Genomic DNA, 20,073 nt, shown 5'->3' with positions numbered 1-20,073 from the left:
TAGTATCACACTAAAACTGTATTAATTTGCACAAAAAAAAAAATCCTCCCAGTAACATCTTTCATATGCGATTTCACACAGGAAGCTGTAAACATGTAACTAAGTAGTGTATAGCCATCTAGCTCAATCGATGCATGCGAGCCGTGCTGACTCCTACATTTATTATAGTAGCTATGACACCATGTATATCATTATTATACCCTCACCCACACATAATGTGTATGGGGGAATATAGGAATCACTTGCATGTTGGATGGCTGGGCGGTTGATCAGGCAGTCGGTCCATTGCAAAATCTTGTGGATCGAACTACACTCTCATTTTTTGAGCTATTGACTCCAAATTTGGCATATGTGACTGCTATCTTTATAAAAACTTGTGGATCGAACTACTCTAATTTTTTTAGCAATCAACCACAAATTTGGCATGTGTGACCACAATCACAGGAAGATGTGCGAGACATCTTTTTCATTAGTATTGCATAATGAGTTGCCATGGCGACAGCAAATTTGTAAAAATCGTACAAAATGTTGTGGATCGAACTACTCTCTCATTTTTTTAGCAATTTACCCCAAATTTGGCATGTGTGACCACTGTCAAAGGAAGATGTGTAAGACACCTTTTCCGTTAGTATTGCATAATGCGATGCCATGGCACCAGTAATTTTTGGTTAAATCTTATAAAAGTTTGTTGATCAAACTACTCTCAGGTTTACAGCAATTTGGTTGAAATTTATGATTACAATCAATGTAACGTGTAGTTGTGCAAGACACCTTTTTATGTATGTGAATAAATATGTTGCTATGGAAACAGCAGTTTTTGTACCAATCATACAAAAATATGTGGATTGACCTAACTCCCTCAGTCTTTGAGTACTTGGCTTAAAATTTGGCATTATATGTGACCGCTAGAGTACGTAGATGTGCAGACTTAATTTTTCGTCATTGTTGAACTATGCATTGCCATGGTAACAGCATTTTTCACTAAAATCCATACAAAAATATTGTGGATTCAGCTACCTCAGTCTTTTAGCATTTAGCTTGAAATTTGGCATGTGTGACCACTATGATACATAGATGTGTAAACTTAATCTTTTGCCATTGTTGAACAATGCTTTGCCATGGTAACGGCATATTTTGAATGAAGATCATACAATAAACAGTGAACTCCCTGAGTCTTTGTTGAAATTTCTCACATGTGACCGCTATTGGTACATAGATGAGCAAACTTAATCTTTCGTCATTGTTGGACAGTGCATTACTATGGTAACAGCATTTTTTCACTAAAAGCATGTACAAAAATATTGTGGATTCAGCTTACTTCCTCCATCTTTGAGCATTTTGCTTGAAATGTGGTACATGTGACCGCTATGGTACGTGGATGTGCAAACTCAATTTTATGGTCATTGTTGAACAATGCGTTGCAATGGTAACAGTATACAGGGGAAACTCGGTATAACGAACACTGCTATAACAAGATATCGATTATTACGAGGAAATTTTCCCAGTCCCAAATTTCCTTCCACACAAGTCTATGTAAAATGCTACTCTTATAGCGAGATCGGGTATAACGAAATAACTGCTATAACGAGATAAATTTTGTGATTTCCAAACAAAGAAAAATATAGCCAATCAAACCTGTTATAGCGAGGTAAAGCAAAATGTCTTCGGGTAAAGCTTTAGGGCAAGTCCAAGATAAGGTCCCTTCAGAAGGCAAAATTTCATCTTTGCTCAGTATTGACATATTTGGTATCATTTTGAAGCTTATGAGTTGAAGTTTTGATTTCCATGGAGGAAAATATGATATTATGTAAATTTATGCAAATTTCAAGGGCTTCATTTGCATAAATGTAAACCACAGCGTTACGTATGGGACATTTATAAAGATTCATATTTATTCAAAGGAAAGCAAATGATATTTGATTAATATGTGGACATAAGAAGTTCATCAAATAGTTTAACTTGGTATGAAAATTTAGGGATTATGCAAATGATTATGCAAATTAGCTTGTGTCCTATCATGAGATGTCCCCTACGTAACAAAATGAGGTCATTTTTTTAGGTTTTTTCTGAAATTGCTAAGGTTATTTGAATGCCCTTTTGGAAAGTTCTAATTTATTGTTTAGAGAAATTAAATACCATAGAAAAAAGAAAAAACAGTAAGAGAAATATTCTTTATTAGGCATTGAAATAATGTTACGTATGGGACAAATGCGTTACGTATGGGACATCCTCATATATTGCATGTGAATGCATGTAGCTAGCTGGGTCAATCCACGTCAAATCATCCAATTTTCAGAAAAGTTGTCACCCGACCCCCTCCGATTTTCTTTAAAATCGCACCAAATGTTCCCCAAAGTGTCTGACGGAAAATTCCAAAATATTTTGCCCCAAGGTCAATTTGTTGCTAAGATACAGCCTCACATAGCAACCGATGCGCATTCCAAAATATTAGTTAAAAGAAAATTATGCATTTTTGATTGATTGTGGTAGCATGGATATTTATGCAAAAGTGTTCATTATCTGGAAATTGAGAGAACTTTATAGTCTTTGCAAGAAAAAGTGACTGTGACGCAAATTTGACTTTTCGTTAACGTGCACGAGGTCACCGAAAATGGTGTTAAATGTTAATTTCGAAAATTTTAATTAGCGGATTCGTGCTCACCGTTTTTACGGAGAGCGCCCTCAAAGTTGACAAAAATGAAAAATGTGCCAAATTCAAGGTCACAGATCACCCTTCGTCCCACCTAGGAATTGCATCAATTTTTTTTGTATTGATAGACATTTACCTATATTATCTTGGGTCACCAAAGAAATTTTGCTACCGAAATGTTCAATGGTAAATTTACCCCACTGAAAATAGTCGTAAACGGCCAAATTCCCATGTAATATCATATATTGGGTTTAGAGGACATTTCAAATGTCCATGCTTTCAAGATAAAAAGCCCTAGCCCTGTGATATTTGCTGTAGGGGTAGTCTGTTATACATATGTTAATAATATATACCACAAAACACTTCTATTACATAATAATGACCTTGAAATTTAATCCAAGATTTGATAAAAACAATAAGTCGCTCCATTTTCCTCATTGCACTGCATGTAATAATGTGTTTTGAAAGAGTTTTCACAGAGCAATATTTCAAGAATTATGAAAGCTGACAGCCTACCGTATTAAGGTTCTAAACTATTTGTGCTCTTCTTTCAGATTTAGTGTCAATTTGATCATGAATGTTATACCCTTGACCTTGAAGTGCTTCTAAAAATAGCTGTAAATTTGTTAAAATTACAAATTACACACACAACAGGTGTTTTATGGCATAACATACTAGTGATTCTTTCACAAACGCAAAAGTTTTTGCAGTGTAACTGTTATATACTGGAATAAATCTATAGGTTCTTGCAAGATATATTACAATCAATTACTTTGTTCTGACAATGACCCTGAATTTATGACCTTCAAAATCAGGAGAAATGCCTATTCCTGCCCATAAAGACCTGTATGTAAGTAATAGTTGATAATTATTATGGACATTGCACCCAACACATAAGATTCTTATTCTAGCCTGTGAAACGCACATTAAAAGCACTGAGAGTCTTCTTCTTGGGGGGATTTGTTCTGTAACTTGTGACAACTTCCAAAATAATTTCCATTCTTATGTATTTTCTTGTTTTTGGAATATTTGTTATGTATTTCTTTGTTTTTTATTTTCTACAGCATTCTTTGTAGGGTTTTTTTATTGGAAATTGTCACATCCCACTTTTTCTACCATAATTTGAATAGAATTAATCAATCAAAGTGATAAATAGTAAAAATGGTCATGTTTTTATGAATTTCACCACAAAGCACTGTTTTCCATAGGAAATGCACACAAAATCACAAAATATTACTGTCCTCTTTTGTGATTGAAATTGAGGGTCATCGTCAAAACAAAGTAATTAATTGTAACATAATCTTGCAAGCACGTATAGATTAATTCCAGTATATAACATTTACACTATAAAAAGCTTTTGTGTTTGTGAAAGAATCACAAGTATATCATGCCATAAAACACCTGTCATGTGTGTAATTTGTAGTTAACAAATTTACAGCTATTTTTAGAAACACTTCAAGGTCAAGGGTATAACATTCATGATCAAATTGACACTAAATCTGAAAGAAGAGCACAAAATAGTTTAGAACCTTAATATGGTAGGCTGTCAGCTTTCATAATTCTTGAAATACTGCTGTGTGAAAAGTCTTTCAAAACACATATTACATGCAGTGCAATGAGGAAAATAGAGCGACTTATTGTTTTTATCAAATTTTGGATTAAATTTCAAGGTCATTATCATGTAATAAAAGTGTTTTGTGGTATATATTATTAAAATATGTATAACAGACTACCCCTACAGCAAATATCACAGGGCTAGGGCTTTTCAGCTTGAACGCATGGACATTTGTAATGTCCTCTAAACCCAATATGTGATATTACATGGGAATTTGGCCGTTTACGTCCATTTTCAGTGGGGTAAATTTACCATTGAACATTTCGGTAGCAAAATTTCATTGGTAACCCAAGATAACATAGGTACATGTCTATCAATACAAAAAAATTGATGCCATTCCTAGGTGGGACGAAGGGTGATCCGTGACCTTGAATTTGGCACATTTTTCATTTTTGTCAACTTTGAGGGCGCTCTCCGTAAAAACGGTGAGCACGAATCCGCTAATTTTTTTCAAAATTACTGAGCAAGTCAAAGCCTTCAACAGCATAATATTTTAGAACCTAAGATGATGAAATGTGGAAGATATTAGCCTCTAAATATGCATTAAAATTTTCGAAATTAACATTTAACACCATTTTCGGTGACCTCGTGCACGTTAACGAAAAGCCAATTTCGCGTCACAGTCACTTTTTCTTGCAAAGACTATAAAGTTCTTTCAATTTCCAGATAATGAACACTTTTGCATAAATATCCATGCTACCACAATCAATCAAAAATGCATAATTTTCTTTTAACTAATATTTTGGAATGCGCATCGGTTGCTATGTGAGGCTGTATCTTAGCAACCAATTGACCTTGGGGCAAAATATTTTGGAATGTTCCGTCAGACACTTTGGGGAACATTTGGTGCGATTTTAAAGAAAATCGGAGGGGGTCGGGTGACAAGCACTGGATGATTTGACGTGGATTGACCCAGCTGGGAAGGTCTCTCAGTACACAAATGGTCAATCATCCTGGAGAAAGCATCCCAACTTTGGAGCTACTTTTTGAGTTATAGACACTTGAAACAATACATGTACTTGACTGAACAATTTTCAGAAAGGGGGAGGGGAAGATGGCAAAATACACAATGAAAATCAGCATTAAAGGGACGGTATAGTTTTTGTAGAAATGGGGATTCAGTTTCCAACATTTTATGAGATGACTGGAAACCTATAATATGAATTACTAAAGAGCATACAATTCTAAGACTAGAGAAATTCAAAGTTAATTTGATGGAGATCCAATTTGAAACGGTTGTGATATAAAAAAAGAAATAAAGTAAAATGATTTTTTTTTTATTGCAAGTGATACACAAATTGTCCTTATTCAGTTTTCAATAGTAGCCACAACAAAATTCATGGGTATATATACTGAGGTGTGACTCAAATCAATGACCTGACTGCTAGACAGACATCATACATCTACTCGATTACTGGAATTCCACGCAGCAGGTATTGCTTATCTATTGAAATTAATATTTCTTGTGTCAAGTTGTTTTTTATTGCAACTAAATGGCAAACTGCCCTTCATCAATGGAAGTAAACACTTTAAACTATTCAATTTTTTAGTAGTAACTATCCTGATAAAAATAGGGCATACATACTCAGGTTGGTCATAAAAAATATAGAATATGATTGAATATGATTATGATGGTAAATATATGGGGGATGTTGTTCCCTTGACAATCTGGATCAGTATTTGAGAAATTTCAATTGATTCCACCTCAATAATTATGCAAAAAATTTGTTTATGGGTATTTTGCAAAATTATTTTGAAAAATACCCATAAACATGGTTCTCCACACACTAAACGAATGGGGGACAAAGGGCATGCATACTCAGGTTGGTCATAAAAATATAAAAATATGATTGAATATGACTATGATGATGAATATTTGGGGAATATTGTTTCCTTGACAATCTGGATCAGTATTTGAGTAGTTTCAACTGATTTTACTTCAATAATTATGCAAAATACCCATAAACATGGTTCTCCACACACTAAATGAATGGGGGACAAAGTGTCCCATACGTAACTCCCATACGTAACACGTCATGTCTGTCTTTAATTAGAACCTGTAATTAGAGCTTTTTGCCTAATGACATGAAACTTACCTGTGATAATCTTGAGTGTTGTGACTTTCATCACAGTGAGTTACAAGTTGTAGAATGAAATACTTTCAGAGAGTTTTGAGGTTGAAAAAAATGTTCAAAAAAACAAAATTTTTCTGGTCCCATACGTAAAGGCACATATTTTCTCTTCTAGAATATAATTGCCAAGGTCGTTTTTCTCAATTTTTTACATGATTATACTTTTCCTAGATATCAATCACCATGATAAAGTTCAATATGATCAAAGGCCATTAACACTATTTTTCAGGTCATAAAAGTCTCTGAATGTCCCATACGTAACGCGCATGTTATCTTGGACTTGCCCTATACTTTGCCTGTGCTATCATGTTCCGACATTTTAAAGCTTGATGCGCCAAAAACTGTCTTGTACACATATATTTTCTTCAGTGCATTCTACAGCTAGCACCGCATGTTGTAAGTGTATGTGTGTGTGTGTGTGCGCGCACTGATACATGCAGAAAATGTGGTGGGACGGCCGTATGTATACATGACATCATCATGACGTTTAGCAGGTGTGAGGCAATCTGATGCTGTGATTGGCTTTCTACGTAGGGAATTCCCCATGGATCTTCACACACACGCAGTCATAATGTACATACAGAATGTGTCACATACACACACAGCATTGTGCAGACCATATGTGACCCGCTACAACAAAATGATCCTAAAGTCGGGCGAGGTAGATTATTTGAAAATTGCATGACACAATTCCCTAATCTTTCTGCTTTACATTGATATATAACACATCTTATAAAAATAATCGGCTGCGGAGATATGGATGTTTGAAAGAGAGCATGTCGAGACGTCTGGGAAATCACTGTTTCGAGAAAAGCGCCCTAAAAGTTTTCCTTGCGACGCAATCACGATCAAGGGACACGCAAGTCAGTATTCACCTCCGGACAATAGAAGGTAAGCCCTAGCAACCCCCTAAATGCTCATTCAAACACAGCGTCGGCGGTCTCCTCACCGACAAATCAGTGACCAGGATGAGGAGAAGCGGCTGGGCAGTGTGCGAGCTTCACGCTTCGGTTAGCGGCAAGCAGCAAACTGACCAATGAGATCACTCTGGTCGTTGTTAGGGGCGGAGCCTATCAGTGGCGCTCAATCCAAATGTTCGAACCAATTTCTGCTTCCTTGAAACGCAAAAAAAACATAGCCCAGAAAAACGCTATTTTTTGGTCTTTCCTTTCATCATTTTGCTTCAAAATTTCGACAGATGATAGAAGCCATGCCATACTCTAATAATATGTCAAATTCAGAAAATCGTAAGTTTTGACCAATTTTGATGCTCTGACTTCAAACTCGATTTTCACGGCTTCGACCGTGCGTGACTTTAGGACCATTTTGTTGTAGCGGGTCACATATTCAAGCTTTCCACACACAACACACACTGGCACACCCATGCCATAACTACATACCAATCCACAGACGATCTTGACACAATCGCAAGCTATATAGATTTACAAATTCAAACATCTACAATTAATAAGAAACACATTCTTGATATTGGATTTCATTGGCGAAAAACATCTTCTTACCCATAAAGGTGAGCAATTCCCTTACACACATTACCAAGTTATCAGTATTGATTGAAAGATGATGGGTAGTCCCACATGTGCAAAGTAATGTCTTTATGTTATGCTTTCTTTTATGCCTACTGATATTGGCTATAACGAGGGGGAGGGGGGTAGAACCTATATTCATATATTTTGAATCCAAACTTTGTTGTATTGTTACTAAATTATGCTGTAATATACTTTGATGTGAAAAGAATTGATGTTTGATCATTACTCATATGTAAGAAATTTAATTTATTGACCAGTTACAATTCTTGAAATGTTATACATTGTAGTTTGAAATATTCAGATAAATAAATATCTAGAATAGTATTATTTGCGTCAGTTGTAAATAAACAAAGCCTGTTGTAATATTTCCGTTAGTAAATGTCTGCATTTATTCTTCAAACTTTACCTCAAACTTTTGGATACCAATACCGATGTATTAAAAGAGTATACAGTCTCGGTGTGGAACAGTGCACGTGTGGCACAGTTACAGTCTCAGTTTGTGTGGCCAGCATGATATGCTGAGTAATGCTAAATTATCACTAGATGACCCACTGTGGTACTCTTCCTGGTCCTGTTTGGCATGGCGTGGTTTTGGTTTGCTTTGGCTGCGTTTATCAACTTTCCCCTGTTTAAACAGCTTTCAAAAGCCCTTTCAATAGCCCTTTCGAAAGCCCCTTCCATAGCCCTTTCGAAAGCCCTTTCCTTAGCCCTTTCCAAAGCCCTTTCCAAAACCCTGTACCCTGGGCCGCTTGTTTTCTAAGAAGGGACGGCGAAAAGCAATTACCATCATAAAGACATATCTTCCTTTGAGAGTGACGAGTCATGATGCAATGCCACATGAATCAATTGTCTTCCTATCTGTGAGGCAGCTCCAGCTCCAGTTAAGCACATACTTCAAATATTTCTGAGTGGCGGCATGAGACTTTAGGCTGCATTTATCAACTTTTCCCTGTTTAAACGGCTTTCCAAAGCCCTTTCCAAAGCCCTTTAGAAATGGCTTCCAAAATAGTTGCGTTTATCAACTGATTCGCGAACACGATAACTGGCCTGTCACTGCACAGCTGCATTACGCAATTCGACCCGAGGAGAAGAGGTCATAGGCATGCATTGTTCGTAACTGCAGTACAATAATACTCCAAAGCCGTTTCAAAACAGCTTTGCTTTTATCAACTTCAAAAGGCTTTTACAAACAGGTTTCTGAAAACCTGTTTAGGAAACCTGTTTGGATAGCCACAAAGGAGAGTTGATAAACGCACTCGTTCGTAAAGGCTTTCCGAAACGGCTTTCAAAACAGCTTTGCGTTTATCAACTCGTAAAAATTCCTTGAAAGCTGTTTGGATAACCTGTTTCTGCCGAGAAAAGGAGTTGATAAACGCACCCTTTGGAAGCTTTTAGTCCCCTCCCAGGGCTCAGTCTGGCTTGCTCTGGCATGCTGTGAAAATTGAGACTAAACACTTCTTTACCGTGATTACAGTGGCCATGTGACTCGGCAGCTGATGCTCAAATTTTTTTGCGACTTTTGCAGCACCAATGTCGATCTGAACACTCACACTCCGTCATAATTTTAGGCAATGTGATCGCATTTCTCATCAGTACCATCTAAAACTAAACCTGCCGAAATAGGCCCCGTTTACACTGACAGGCTCGGCCCGGGATTTTAATTCAAACCTTTCAATATTTTGTTGTAGTGGCGCTCTGCTTATAAACAAATGCAATTTGGTATAGTCTGGTTTCCAGACCCTTTGCCAACTGGACTCCGTGGCGGCGACAAAGTCGCCGCCTTTGCCAAAGGAAAAATCCTTTGTAGGACAAAACCACCTTAAACTATACTAGTTTTCGACGTTTACGGGGTTAATATCCTGAATAGCGAAATAGGATGGGCAGAGGGTCTGGAAGCCAGACTAAAATTGGCTGCGCATTTGGCCCAGTTTGCGTTTACACTTGAGAAAAGGCCGGGCTCGGCCGCGGCTCAGCCGAGGTGGAGACCACCTCCAGAGCGTGGCCAAATGCGCGGCCAATTTTGGCCCCGCATTTGGCCTTTTGCTCGTTTAGACTGAAATGAAGGCGGGCTCGGCCACAGCCGAGCCGCGGCCCAGCCCCGCACTGTAAAACGGGGTCATAGATTGGCTGCGGAGCTGGTACGAGACAGCTACCACTGTGAATGCTCTCTACATTTTTATGCCTCCACCACGAAGTGCCGGAGGCATGTTTTCGGCTTGTCCGTACGTCCGTCCGCTTTTGTTTACACGATAACTTGAGTAATATTTACTGGAATTTTACCAAACTTGGTCCAAGTATGAAGTATGATGGAGTAATTTGATTAGATTTTGGTCGAAATAGGCTGAAGGTCAAAGGTCAAGGTCAATCATGAAATTGTATCCGTTTACGCGATAACTCAAGACTGGATAGAGCATATTTCACCAAACTTTGTTGGAGGATGATGTATGATGGGACAATTACTTGATTAGTTTTTCAGTGAAATTGGACAGAGGTCAAAGGTCAAAGATCAAGGTCAAATCCTAAAATTTGTCTGTGTACGTGATAACTCAACACTGGATGAAGCAGCTTTCACCAAACTTGGTCCAAGGATGATGTATGATGGGACAATTAGTTGAGTAGATTTTAGTGACATTGGCAAGAGGTAAAAGGTCAAGGTCAAATGTTACAAATATTGCAATTTCCCCCATATCTATGCAATGCCCAAAGGTATTTTCTTGAAACTTGGTGTGGACATGTACTACTGCATAAAGATTCTCCAGAGAGAGTTTCATGTCATAAGGTCAAAGGTCAAAAGGTCAAAGGTTAGGTGAAAATGTTGCAATATCACTTTTCTTGCAAATAGTTCAATGTATCTTTGTGGAACTTGGTACATACGCATGTACTGACTGGCAGAGATTATCTAGGGAATTTAGGGGTCATGGGTCAATAGGGGTCAAAGGTCAAGGTCAACTCTTCAAAATTTTACTATTTCCCTCATATACTAGTATATGCAATGCTTGCATTATCAGTTTCAAAACTTAATACATGCATTACCTAATGGAGATTCTCTTGGAAATTTCCAGCCAGAAGGTCAAAGGTCAAAGGTTAAGGGTCAAAGGCCAGGTTTCAATGCCCCCCCCAAAAAAAAAAAAAAAATCCATTTTGTACCGTTATTACACTCTTTCTTCATACCTTGGAAATTACTCAATGCATAAACTTATAAAAAGGTCTGTCAGAATTCAAGTAAAAATTCTCAATTCCCCAAATATGTATACCTGCACTCTTAGAAAATTAAAGCAAACCCAGTTCAAGACATTTCTGACAAACCTGTCATTTCAATATTTTGCCAGTTATGTGAAACTGTCATGGATCACACATTGTGAAGACATTGTACTATATGCCTATTGGGAGAATCATGCATTATGGCGGAGGCATCAGTCGCCATAGCGACATTTCTAGTTTTTTTTTTTTGAGAAAGATTTTTATCTATTACTTTACCCGTTGACCTTAATGTTATTTATACGGTGTACATATAAAAATATACTATTTTATAACCAGCAAGCACATTATTTAGTAGCAATCTTCTAAATTGTTTTAGTGAAGTGAACTTTGGGTTGTGTAAAAATAAGAACCAAAAAAAATCTGTTTTTATTTGTTGTTGCCATTGTATTAAAAGTATGAAGCTAGTCATTTCCAGAGTCCGAGTGTAAACTCTCCTATCATTTGCAAGATAATCAAACTCTTGTGTTTACTAATTTTCAAATTTCTGCATAAAGCATGCCACTGTGAAATGCAAAAAGGCAGTGATGTTCATATAGACAATAGATAGAACCACATTCCATACATGGAATGTGGTTCTGTCTATTGTCATTATGAACATTATATATACCTCATGTACAGTCAGTGTATGGAGCATTCACGGAAAGGTAACTTTTTTTTTTCTTTTTTTTGATTTGCCAAATATTACATACTTTTAAGCAGTGTCTACTGGTTTCGATGTGAACATGCAAATAGGCTGTCGGTGCACGACTGGTGAGCTTACTGTGAACACAATTTAAGCCTCGACTGATGCTAGACTGGTGCAGAACGCCGTTCGGCACTATTAGAGGTTTAAATCCAAGGACCAATGTGAATACGCCACTTGTGTCTCCTAATGTATTATTGTCCCAATTTACTTTTTGACCAAATATGTTGACCACACGATCAGATTGGCTTTGACAAAATACAGTACATGGTAAATGAGATAAAGAGACAAAGTGTTTATTATGCAAAATCAGACATACAAGAGTTAGTAAGATTTTAACACATGTGTCACTAAATTGTGATATTTTGATTTGATTGATTTTGATTTTATTTCTGAATTTCTTTTTTCATACATTTTTATGAAATACAAAGTAAATTGAACAAAGTAATTGAGCACAGAATAATTTTAATCTGACAGTTAAAACAAATAAATGTTCATTTCAATATCCAACATTTTTTTTTCCTGACACAAAATGAAAATAAACATTATTTTATGCATACATTTATGCAAACATAAGTTCTATTGTTCAAAGACAAATTAGGCAACTCTTGATGTACAGAAATTCGCGAGACCATCATTTAAAAAGCAAACGCTTGACATGGACAATGGCCTCGGAAATGATTGTCTAAACAATACAACATTGTAAGAATATAACATACAATTTTGACTTGTAGGATACAATATATTCTTTCTTTCTTTCCATTTGATGTCAAAAAAATAAGTTTTATAAAGATGTGTATGTGTGTCGGAAGACCTGTGGAATAATTATATTTCATTATTTCAATATGTGATTTGCTAGTGATATTGCTGTTTCCCTGAAAACTATGGATTTCATCATTTTCTTATTTCAGGTACAATTTTCATGAAACCCCTACAATTCATCTGCTGTTACTCTGTGGAATAAAGGTTATCTTGATCATATTGTGCATTTAACTCTTAATGTGCCAGACCAAAAAACCCCAACGTGCCAGACGTTTTTACCCAACGCCAGAAAGTTTGCGAACTGGATTGACAATGTAATTTAAAAATGCTATATCTTTCAAACTATTGACTGTTTTGAATTGAGTTCTACACAACAAATATCAAGAAATGATTGTTCTTTCGTGTCATATAGTCAGGTTGCTGTAATATCTATCTGAACCTGAAATATTGCAGAAATAATCGATATCAGTAAAAAATTATCATGAATTTTTGTGTAGTATAGAAAGAAAGAGTCAGTAGTGATTTTTCTTCAATAGAATGCTCCCTTGCCTCTGTAAGAAAGTTTTAGAGCTACATTTCCTCTTTCATATGATAACAAATTGGTCTTCTAGAGTTGTATAATTCCAAAGATATTGGCAGTTCAATTTGCCTTTTCAATTTCTTTTCTGCCTCGGTAATTCATTCCCAAATCTGAGTCCTTTAGTCCCAGATCGTGTATTTGAAACTATCCCGGGTCCTGGAAGGGTGTCTCTTGTCCACTTGAGAAGCAAGCACCTACTAATTAGGTAATCCGAGTATCCTCTCGGATCACCTTCTGTATCTGTACTGATTCTTTGTTTTTCTTCTTCTTTTTCTTCTTTCTCCTCAAAAGTTGTGTAGAGGTTAGCTCAGAAAGTCCTGTGCCTGTCAATTTCAAAATTATACCATGTATGTATCATGTCCCAAAGACGACAGATCTAGTAAAATCATAGTGATCAGTCGACCGTGATGTCACTATGACGTCATTATATGAAAACACATTCTCATTCATATCTCATTAATGGAATGGAATTTTTCAATTAAATTTACGTCACACATATTTCAAGTCAAGCGCATTCTACTCATATTCTCAAAATTCATATTTACCCTTGAAACGTGTTGAAATATTTGTATGCTCCAATCGAGCTCAAATTTTTTTTTGCACACGTTTCAGACCATTTGGAGCATTTTTTGAAAAATTGAAAAAATTGGACGGACGCGTACGCGTGCGTGCATATACACACGCACAGCTCATATGCAATTGAAATTTCCCGTTTTTTCACACGGAACGGATGTCTGAAATGTCAAGGAATAATTCTACCAAGTTTCAAGTTAATCCGACTCAATATGACGTCATACGGGCCCGTCAAAGTCATACGGGCCCGTCAAAGTTGAAATTCCGCGCGCTCGTCAATGGCGATATACAGTGCAACTATGCCAAAAAAAAACGCCAATTCTAAATCCAATTTTACTCGTCAGGATGGACGGTGACCCCCCATTTTCTTTACATATTCTGAAAGCTGATGAGTTGTACATGTCATTTCATGGGTTAGCGATGCTGAAAAAATGATTAAAAGATATCAAATTTCTTAATAAAATAAAAAAAGTAAATTTTCAAAATGACGTCATCAAATTTCAAGTTCACACAAGCATATCTCACTTATCCTTTGCCAATTTTCACCCAGATTTCAGTATGTTGTAGCTTGTTAAATGTTCTTTCATAATTGTACTAACAAAATTTTGATTGGATGACGGCATCACCTCGTAAAAATGGATTAAAAGTAATCTTGTCAAATTTGACCAGTTTACGTGTTATGTCTATGGGAGTGCAATTTTTCTGGAAATGAAAATTGACATGACTATCTTTATCGAGCGCTAGCTCACTTACACTTCGGTGAATTTCTCCCAGATTTTAATATGTTGTAGCTGAGACTTTACGCTATCGTAAGTGTGCCCTTCATTTTTTCATACGACGTCGGGATCATGTCGAAAAACTTGGTTGAAATTAAAGCTTATCTTCGATGTATTGAGATATTTCTTTCTTTCTGCAACTTTCTTTGCAATAACTCAAGAAAAACAGCCCCTATCACCCCCATATCTTGCACATGTTTAGTTCATGTCACGTACAATATTTCATAAAATAACAACTACTTGATCGGACACCATCTTGGGTATGTAAATTAGGGTCAAAGGTCATAAATGTTTCATCCTGTATCTTGGTGAATACATGTCCTATCTTTTCCATATTTTGCACACGCAAAGACCATGTTACAAGAATCATTTCACAAAATAATCACTTTTTGCTCAGATGCCATTTTGTCTGTGCAAAGTCGGGTCAAAGGTCATATGTACTTCTATCTTTGTCTTCGTTATGACGTGTTATCTCTATGGGAGGGAATTTTTCTAGATGTGAAGATTGACATGATTGTCTTTATCAAGCGCTAGCTCACTTACCCTTCGGTGAATTTCTCCCAGATTTTGATATGTTGTAGCTGAGACTGTAAGCTGTCGTAATATGCCCTTCTTGTTTTTATACAATATCGGAATCGCGTTAAAAAACTTGGTTGAAATTAAAGCTTATCTTCAATGTATTGAGATATTTCTTTCTTTCTGCAACTTTCTTTGCAATAACTCAAGAAAAATAGGCCCTATCAGCCCAATATTTTGCACATGTACATATTTCTCATAAAATAACTAATTCATCAGACACTGTCTTTTCTCGGATAATTAGGGTCAATGGTCATAACATTTATTTCCGAATATATCGGATCACCTAATTTGTCAGTGTTGACAAATTCTAAGTCTAGTCCTTCTTTTGTCTCTATACTAAGGGCAGACGGGCGGGCGGGCATACTCTATTGAAATCGGCAGGCCTTTGTCTATGAGAGGTTTGTGCTCGCGCAATTCTTTGGCTTACCGGTCTACTTTCTGTACACTGTACATGTGCATAGACAAGAACAAAAGCGTGTTCTTCTTTTGTATATATGCTAGCGTGGGGATGATTAGTGAAGTTCACCAAGACAAAAGGATGAAAAACTTGACCGACGAACGAAAGCTGACCCTCTTTGAGGGACAAAATGAAAGCCGCTCCTGCAGAAGAGCACCCAAGCAGGACAATGCGAGTCGAAATGCATAGACAACACATGCAGATTCAGTAGCATACACGGTGTGTGGTTTATCAATGAGAATTTTAATCTATACACATCTCGCAGAGGGTGCGCTCTCTGCGGATTTTCACGACGCGAAAAAAATACATCCAGCTGAAAAATCACGTATTTACTCAAAATTTTCTTATGTAAATATACTCATATTTTTAGTGGAGACGATGGCTATGCTAATCAGCTACCAGTACATATCAGTGGCAGTTTAATGGTGTATCGCATTATGGTGCAACAAGAACTTAAATGACCAATGTTTTTGGCACTCTTCTTAGTCGCCGATCGGCGACCATGGCACATTAAAGGTGTGATTTCACGGAGCACGCGAACGATTTGCGAAGGACGCGAATGGCAAAATCCAGCATTGGTATTTTAGTCTGCGAAAGTTCGCCAAATGAACGTGAGGGTTCGGAAGCGTCGTCAATTGTTCGCGAATGTCGTTTTTACTTCAGCAAGAATTTCAAAAAAGTTTGAAATTTTTTGTGAACCTTTTCCGCACACTTGGTCGTGATTTGCTCGTGAATTGTTCTCGAAAGTGTCCTTAAAGCCTTGTCATATGCGCAAGACCTTCGCAAGACACGCGCGATGTTCGCAAAATGTTCGTGAAACCCCAAACAGACTCCGAAACTTTTGAGAATGTCTCGCGTATGTTACGCGAAATCTGCGAAGTTTTTTCGATCAATTTACGATGTAATCGCAAACTTTTCGCGTACCTTTTGAGACATTCTCGCGAACGTCTAGCGCACGTTTGGGGGATGTATGACCTATACGTTTTCTACAAATAAAAATCGTAGCATACACCTAAACATCAAACAATTATTAAAGACCTAATAAAATGGTTTAGGCATTTTTTTCTCAATGATGTAATAATATTAAATGTTAAATTCTAAGTAATTCTATGGTTGTGCGGGGATTTTTACTGTTCTGAATTTTGTTCTATATTTGTTAACATAATGGAAGCAATTTCCTCGGTTTTGAAAAACTTTCTATACTTTCGCCGCATGCGGCGCACTATCACTTCTAAATTGTGATGACGTCTAAGAACGGAGTCGTTCACGACACCAGTCTAGCCGTAGCCAGCGAGCTGGCAAGGCTATGCTAGCGCAGCACAGCGACAGCCGGCCGGCGGCTGCACTGGCTAGCGCTCGCGGGGGAGCGAGCTAGCGAGCGCATAGCAGGTGCTGCGCTGCACTATTGTCATTGGCTAAGCCTTTAGACAAAAGAATCTTTAATGAACTGTATCGGATTTAATACTGCCAATAATACAGATTACACCTGTGGTACGCTTGGATATCCATTATTTTCGCCAAACTCGTGAAATAGGCCCCACCACTGTGTGTCTAATAGTAATAGTAATACTAAGGCGACTCGCCTGTTTAAATACTCATGAATTCAGCCCCACCGTGTGGCGTTCATCTCGGTAGGTAAGCACGGCAGTGGGGCTGCCTTCCACAGTCAATACTCGTGAATGCGGCGAAAATGACTTCATAATATGGCCCTCGACTAATTTAACGGCCAATTTAACCATAAATACAACCCTACCTAACCCTAAACCCTAGGAGGACCTACCCTTGCTTGCTATAAACGCACGGGTACGGTGCACGCGCACTGCGGTGGGGCCTATTTCACGATAACCCCACCACCACTGCGTGTCTGTACTAATACTACGGCGACTCGCCTGCTTTATAGGCCTAGACCTACTCGTGAATCCAGCCCCACCGTGGCATTCATCGGTAGACCAAGCACGGCGTTTGGGCTTCCTTCCACAGTATGATTTTTTAGCATAAAACAAAAACTACTCGACCAAAATTGACGATCATTCTTGGTATCGTTTTTCTTAGAAAATGGCGCATCTAAATTACTGATAACAAATATTGCAGAAACTGACTATGGGAAACTGGTTAGAATGCAATGAGGAAGCGATAGCACTCATGCGTTATTTCCTGTCAGCTGTGTGGAAACTTGATTTCTAGGCCTTTTTTTTTTTTGCCACGACCCACCCTGTAACAACATATCCCCCTAACCGTTAGGCTTTAGAGTGTAGCCTCTGTACTCTGCTATTACTACTTACTAGTCTACTAGACCTAGTGCCGTAGTGGTAATAGTACTACTACTAGTAGTAGTACTAGTAGACTACTACTACTAGTAGACTGCTACTAGATCTACTACTAGACTACTACTAGCAGTTTAACTTGTAAGCGACAAGCCAGGCCACGGCCGGGACGCTCCCGCTTGCTTACTGCGGCCGGAGTAGCCGCTCACTAATTTGTGAGCGAGCTGGGTCTGTTCTTCTAATTTACTTACTAGACAAACAGTTACAACTTACAATGTCAATCATGTAGAATACAGTACACGTATATCCTTTCTAACGTTAAACTGTATGGGGGCATACCAGACATACCACTCTGTATTTCCCAGGCGATCGTTTCTGTGAGGTCTATTCTCGGGCTTGGTGCCATGTTCTTTATACGCTCTTGCACTGGCAGCGGGGGAGATGCAGCTGGTTCATATCGGTAAGGTGCAGCCCCACGATAACGTTCTGGTTCATCGGCTGCCTCTCCCTCCCCATCTTCCCCTTCAACTTCATGTGCCTCCTCTTCTTCTCCGCTATCGTCAGAGCTGCAGTCTTCATCATCATCATCCATGTCGAAGTTTACCCATATAGGGGAAGACATTATGCTCGAGGGTACCAGGTACAGTATCTGTGCAAGCTAACTTAGTGATAATGTACGTGGTAATGCGTACATGTCGACAGTCAGTGGGTCGACCGGGAGCGCACATCCCGCGGGGCCCGGGCCTGGCCGGGCTAGCTATCGTGTACGCGCGTGTACCAAGCTAGTAATCTGAGTGCTTGTGCTGAGCGGCGTCTGCTAACTGAGCACAACTCCGTGCTTATACGTCATCAATCGGTTCAGGGGTGTTGGTCACGTGACTATCTTTTTCGCAAAAGCTGCAATAAAAATAAAAAAAATTAAAGACTAGCAAAGAGAAGGAAATGTTTGATTACAAAAAAAAAGATCGGGGAATACACTTAAAATTAATCTAAAATATGTAAAATTTCTTTTGAACTATAGAGATTATGTGTTGGAGGAACTGCAAAAAAAAAAAATCAAATGCTTTACTAGTGGAGATAGGTCCTAGAAAAAAAATGTAGGCAAGCACACGATAGAGAAATGAGAGAAAAAGAAAGGAAAAATACAGGAAAGGAAAAAAAATTCAACTCAAGACAGCTTCCACCTCTCCTTGGGTACATTTTCTCCCATGATTATTGAAAATGTTTCGTTGTTCACATTTCCGCCGCGTGTTCTTCGTGTACGTAACATGCTGTACTTTGGCAATGATACACACGCCATTCGCACATAGTCGTGGAAACTTCGCACAAATTGCGCAAGAATAGTTTTCGGCTTCATTGTCGGAACACATTCGGGGAAAAACTTTTCTGAATGTTGGATTTTGTCATTCACGTCCTTCGCAAATCGTTCGCATGCTCCGTGAAATCACACCTTATGAGTTGAAGCGTAGATTTCACAAAGCAGTGAGACCATTTTTAGTTTCAGTCACAGCACACTTGCAAAGAAATCTTGTGTAGCAAAGCTGATTTCTACTCATCAATTAACATTGTTAAATTCAAGATAAAGGTTGTGTACTCTTTGTCTGAATGTGTTTTTTACTCATATGTGTTATAGGTGAATGTGAAAAACTGATATGAAGAACCTGTGCTGTGATGGAAGGCCCAGCATAGATGTGATGAATTATCATTTATGTGACCCATCAGGCCTGCACTGCACTGCCAACTGAAATTGCAGGGAGCATTGATTGGCTAGTCACAGTGGTTTTGTGTAATGCCCTTCAAATACATTTACATAGTGAATTGATTCAGATTCATAATAAAGTCACATCAATACTGACATTGTGATGATCAAGCAATCTATATTTTTGCTAAATCTGTGAGGGACTATTTCTCTCTCAAAAAGACAAACAAATAAATATTTGTGCAAAGAAGTTCCATTTTGGTGTAATTGAATAAATACCCCTGATGGCAGTTTGTGTTGGCACACAGAGCAAGTCATGGTGGAGTGCATTGTTTTAAGTTCATCGCAAAGGCACTCTCATGCCTCCTCTTAGTTGCCTCATGAAATCAATGAATTATGTCTTTCATTTGCCATAGATTTGACTGATGGGGGTTCTGCCCACTTTGCGGAGACAGTTAGGGATATAAAAAGGAGGTAAGTTACAACAATACTGCAG

General features: G+C 37.9%; 1 protein-coding gene across 1 annotated transcript in view; it reads left to right on the top strand.

Moving 5' to 3' along the window:
• LOC139711374 (lipoyl synthase, mitochondrial-like) overlaps nucleotides 1–20,073 on the top strand; it is a 171,341-nt gene that overhangs the window by 83,952 nt on the left and 67,316 nt on the right. The window contains exon 4 of the mRNA XM_071623262.1: nucleotides 19,994–20,051. Within this exon, the coding sequence (XP_071479363.1) occupies nucleotides 19,994–20,051 (58 nt within the window). The remainder of the gene's footprint in view (nucleotides 1–19,993; nucleotides 20,052–20,073) is intronic.

The sequence above is a fragment of the Diadema antillarum genome, unplaced genomic scaffold (assembly GCF_040938485.1).
Source record: "Diadema antillarum isolate AM-2024a unplaced genomic scaffold, OU_Dant_1.0 seq00001650_RagTag, whole genome shotgun sequence".
Taxonomy (NCBI): Eukaryota; Metazoa; Echinodermata; class Echinoidea; order Diadematoida; family Diadematidae; genus Diadema; species Diadema antillarum.
Note: the sequence above shows the minus strand (reverse complement) of the source record. Positions and strands in the feature narration are given on the sequence as shown.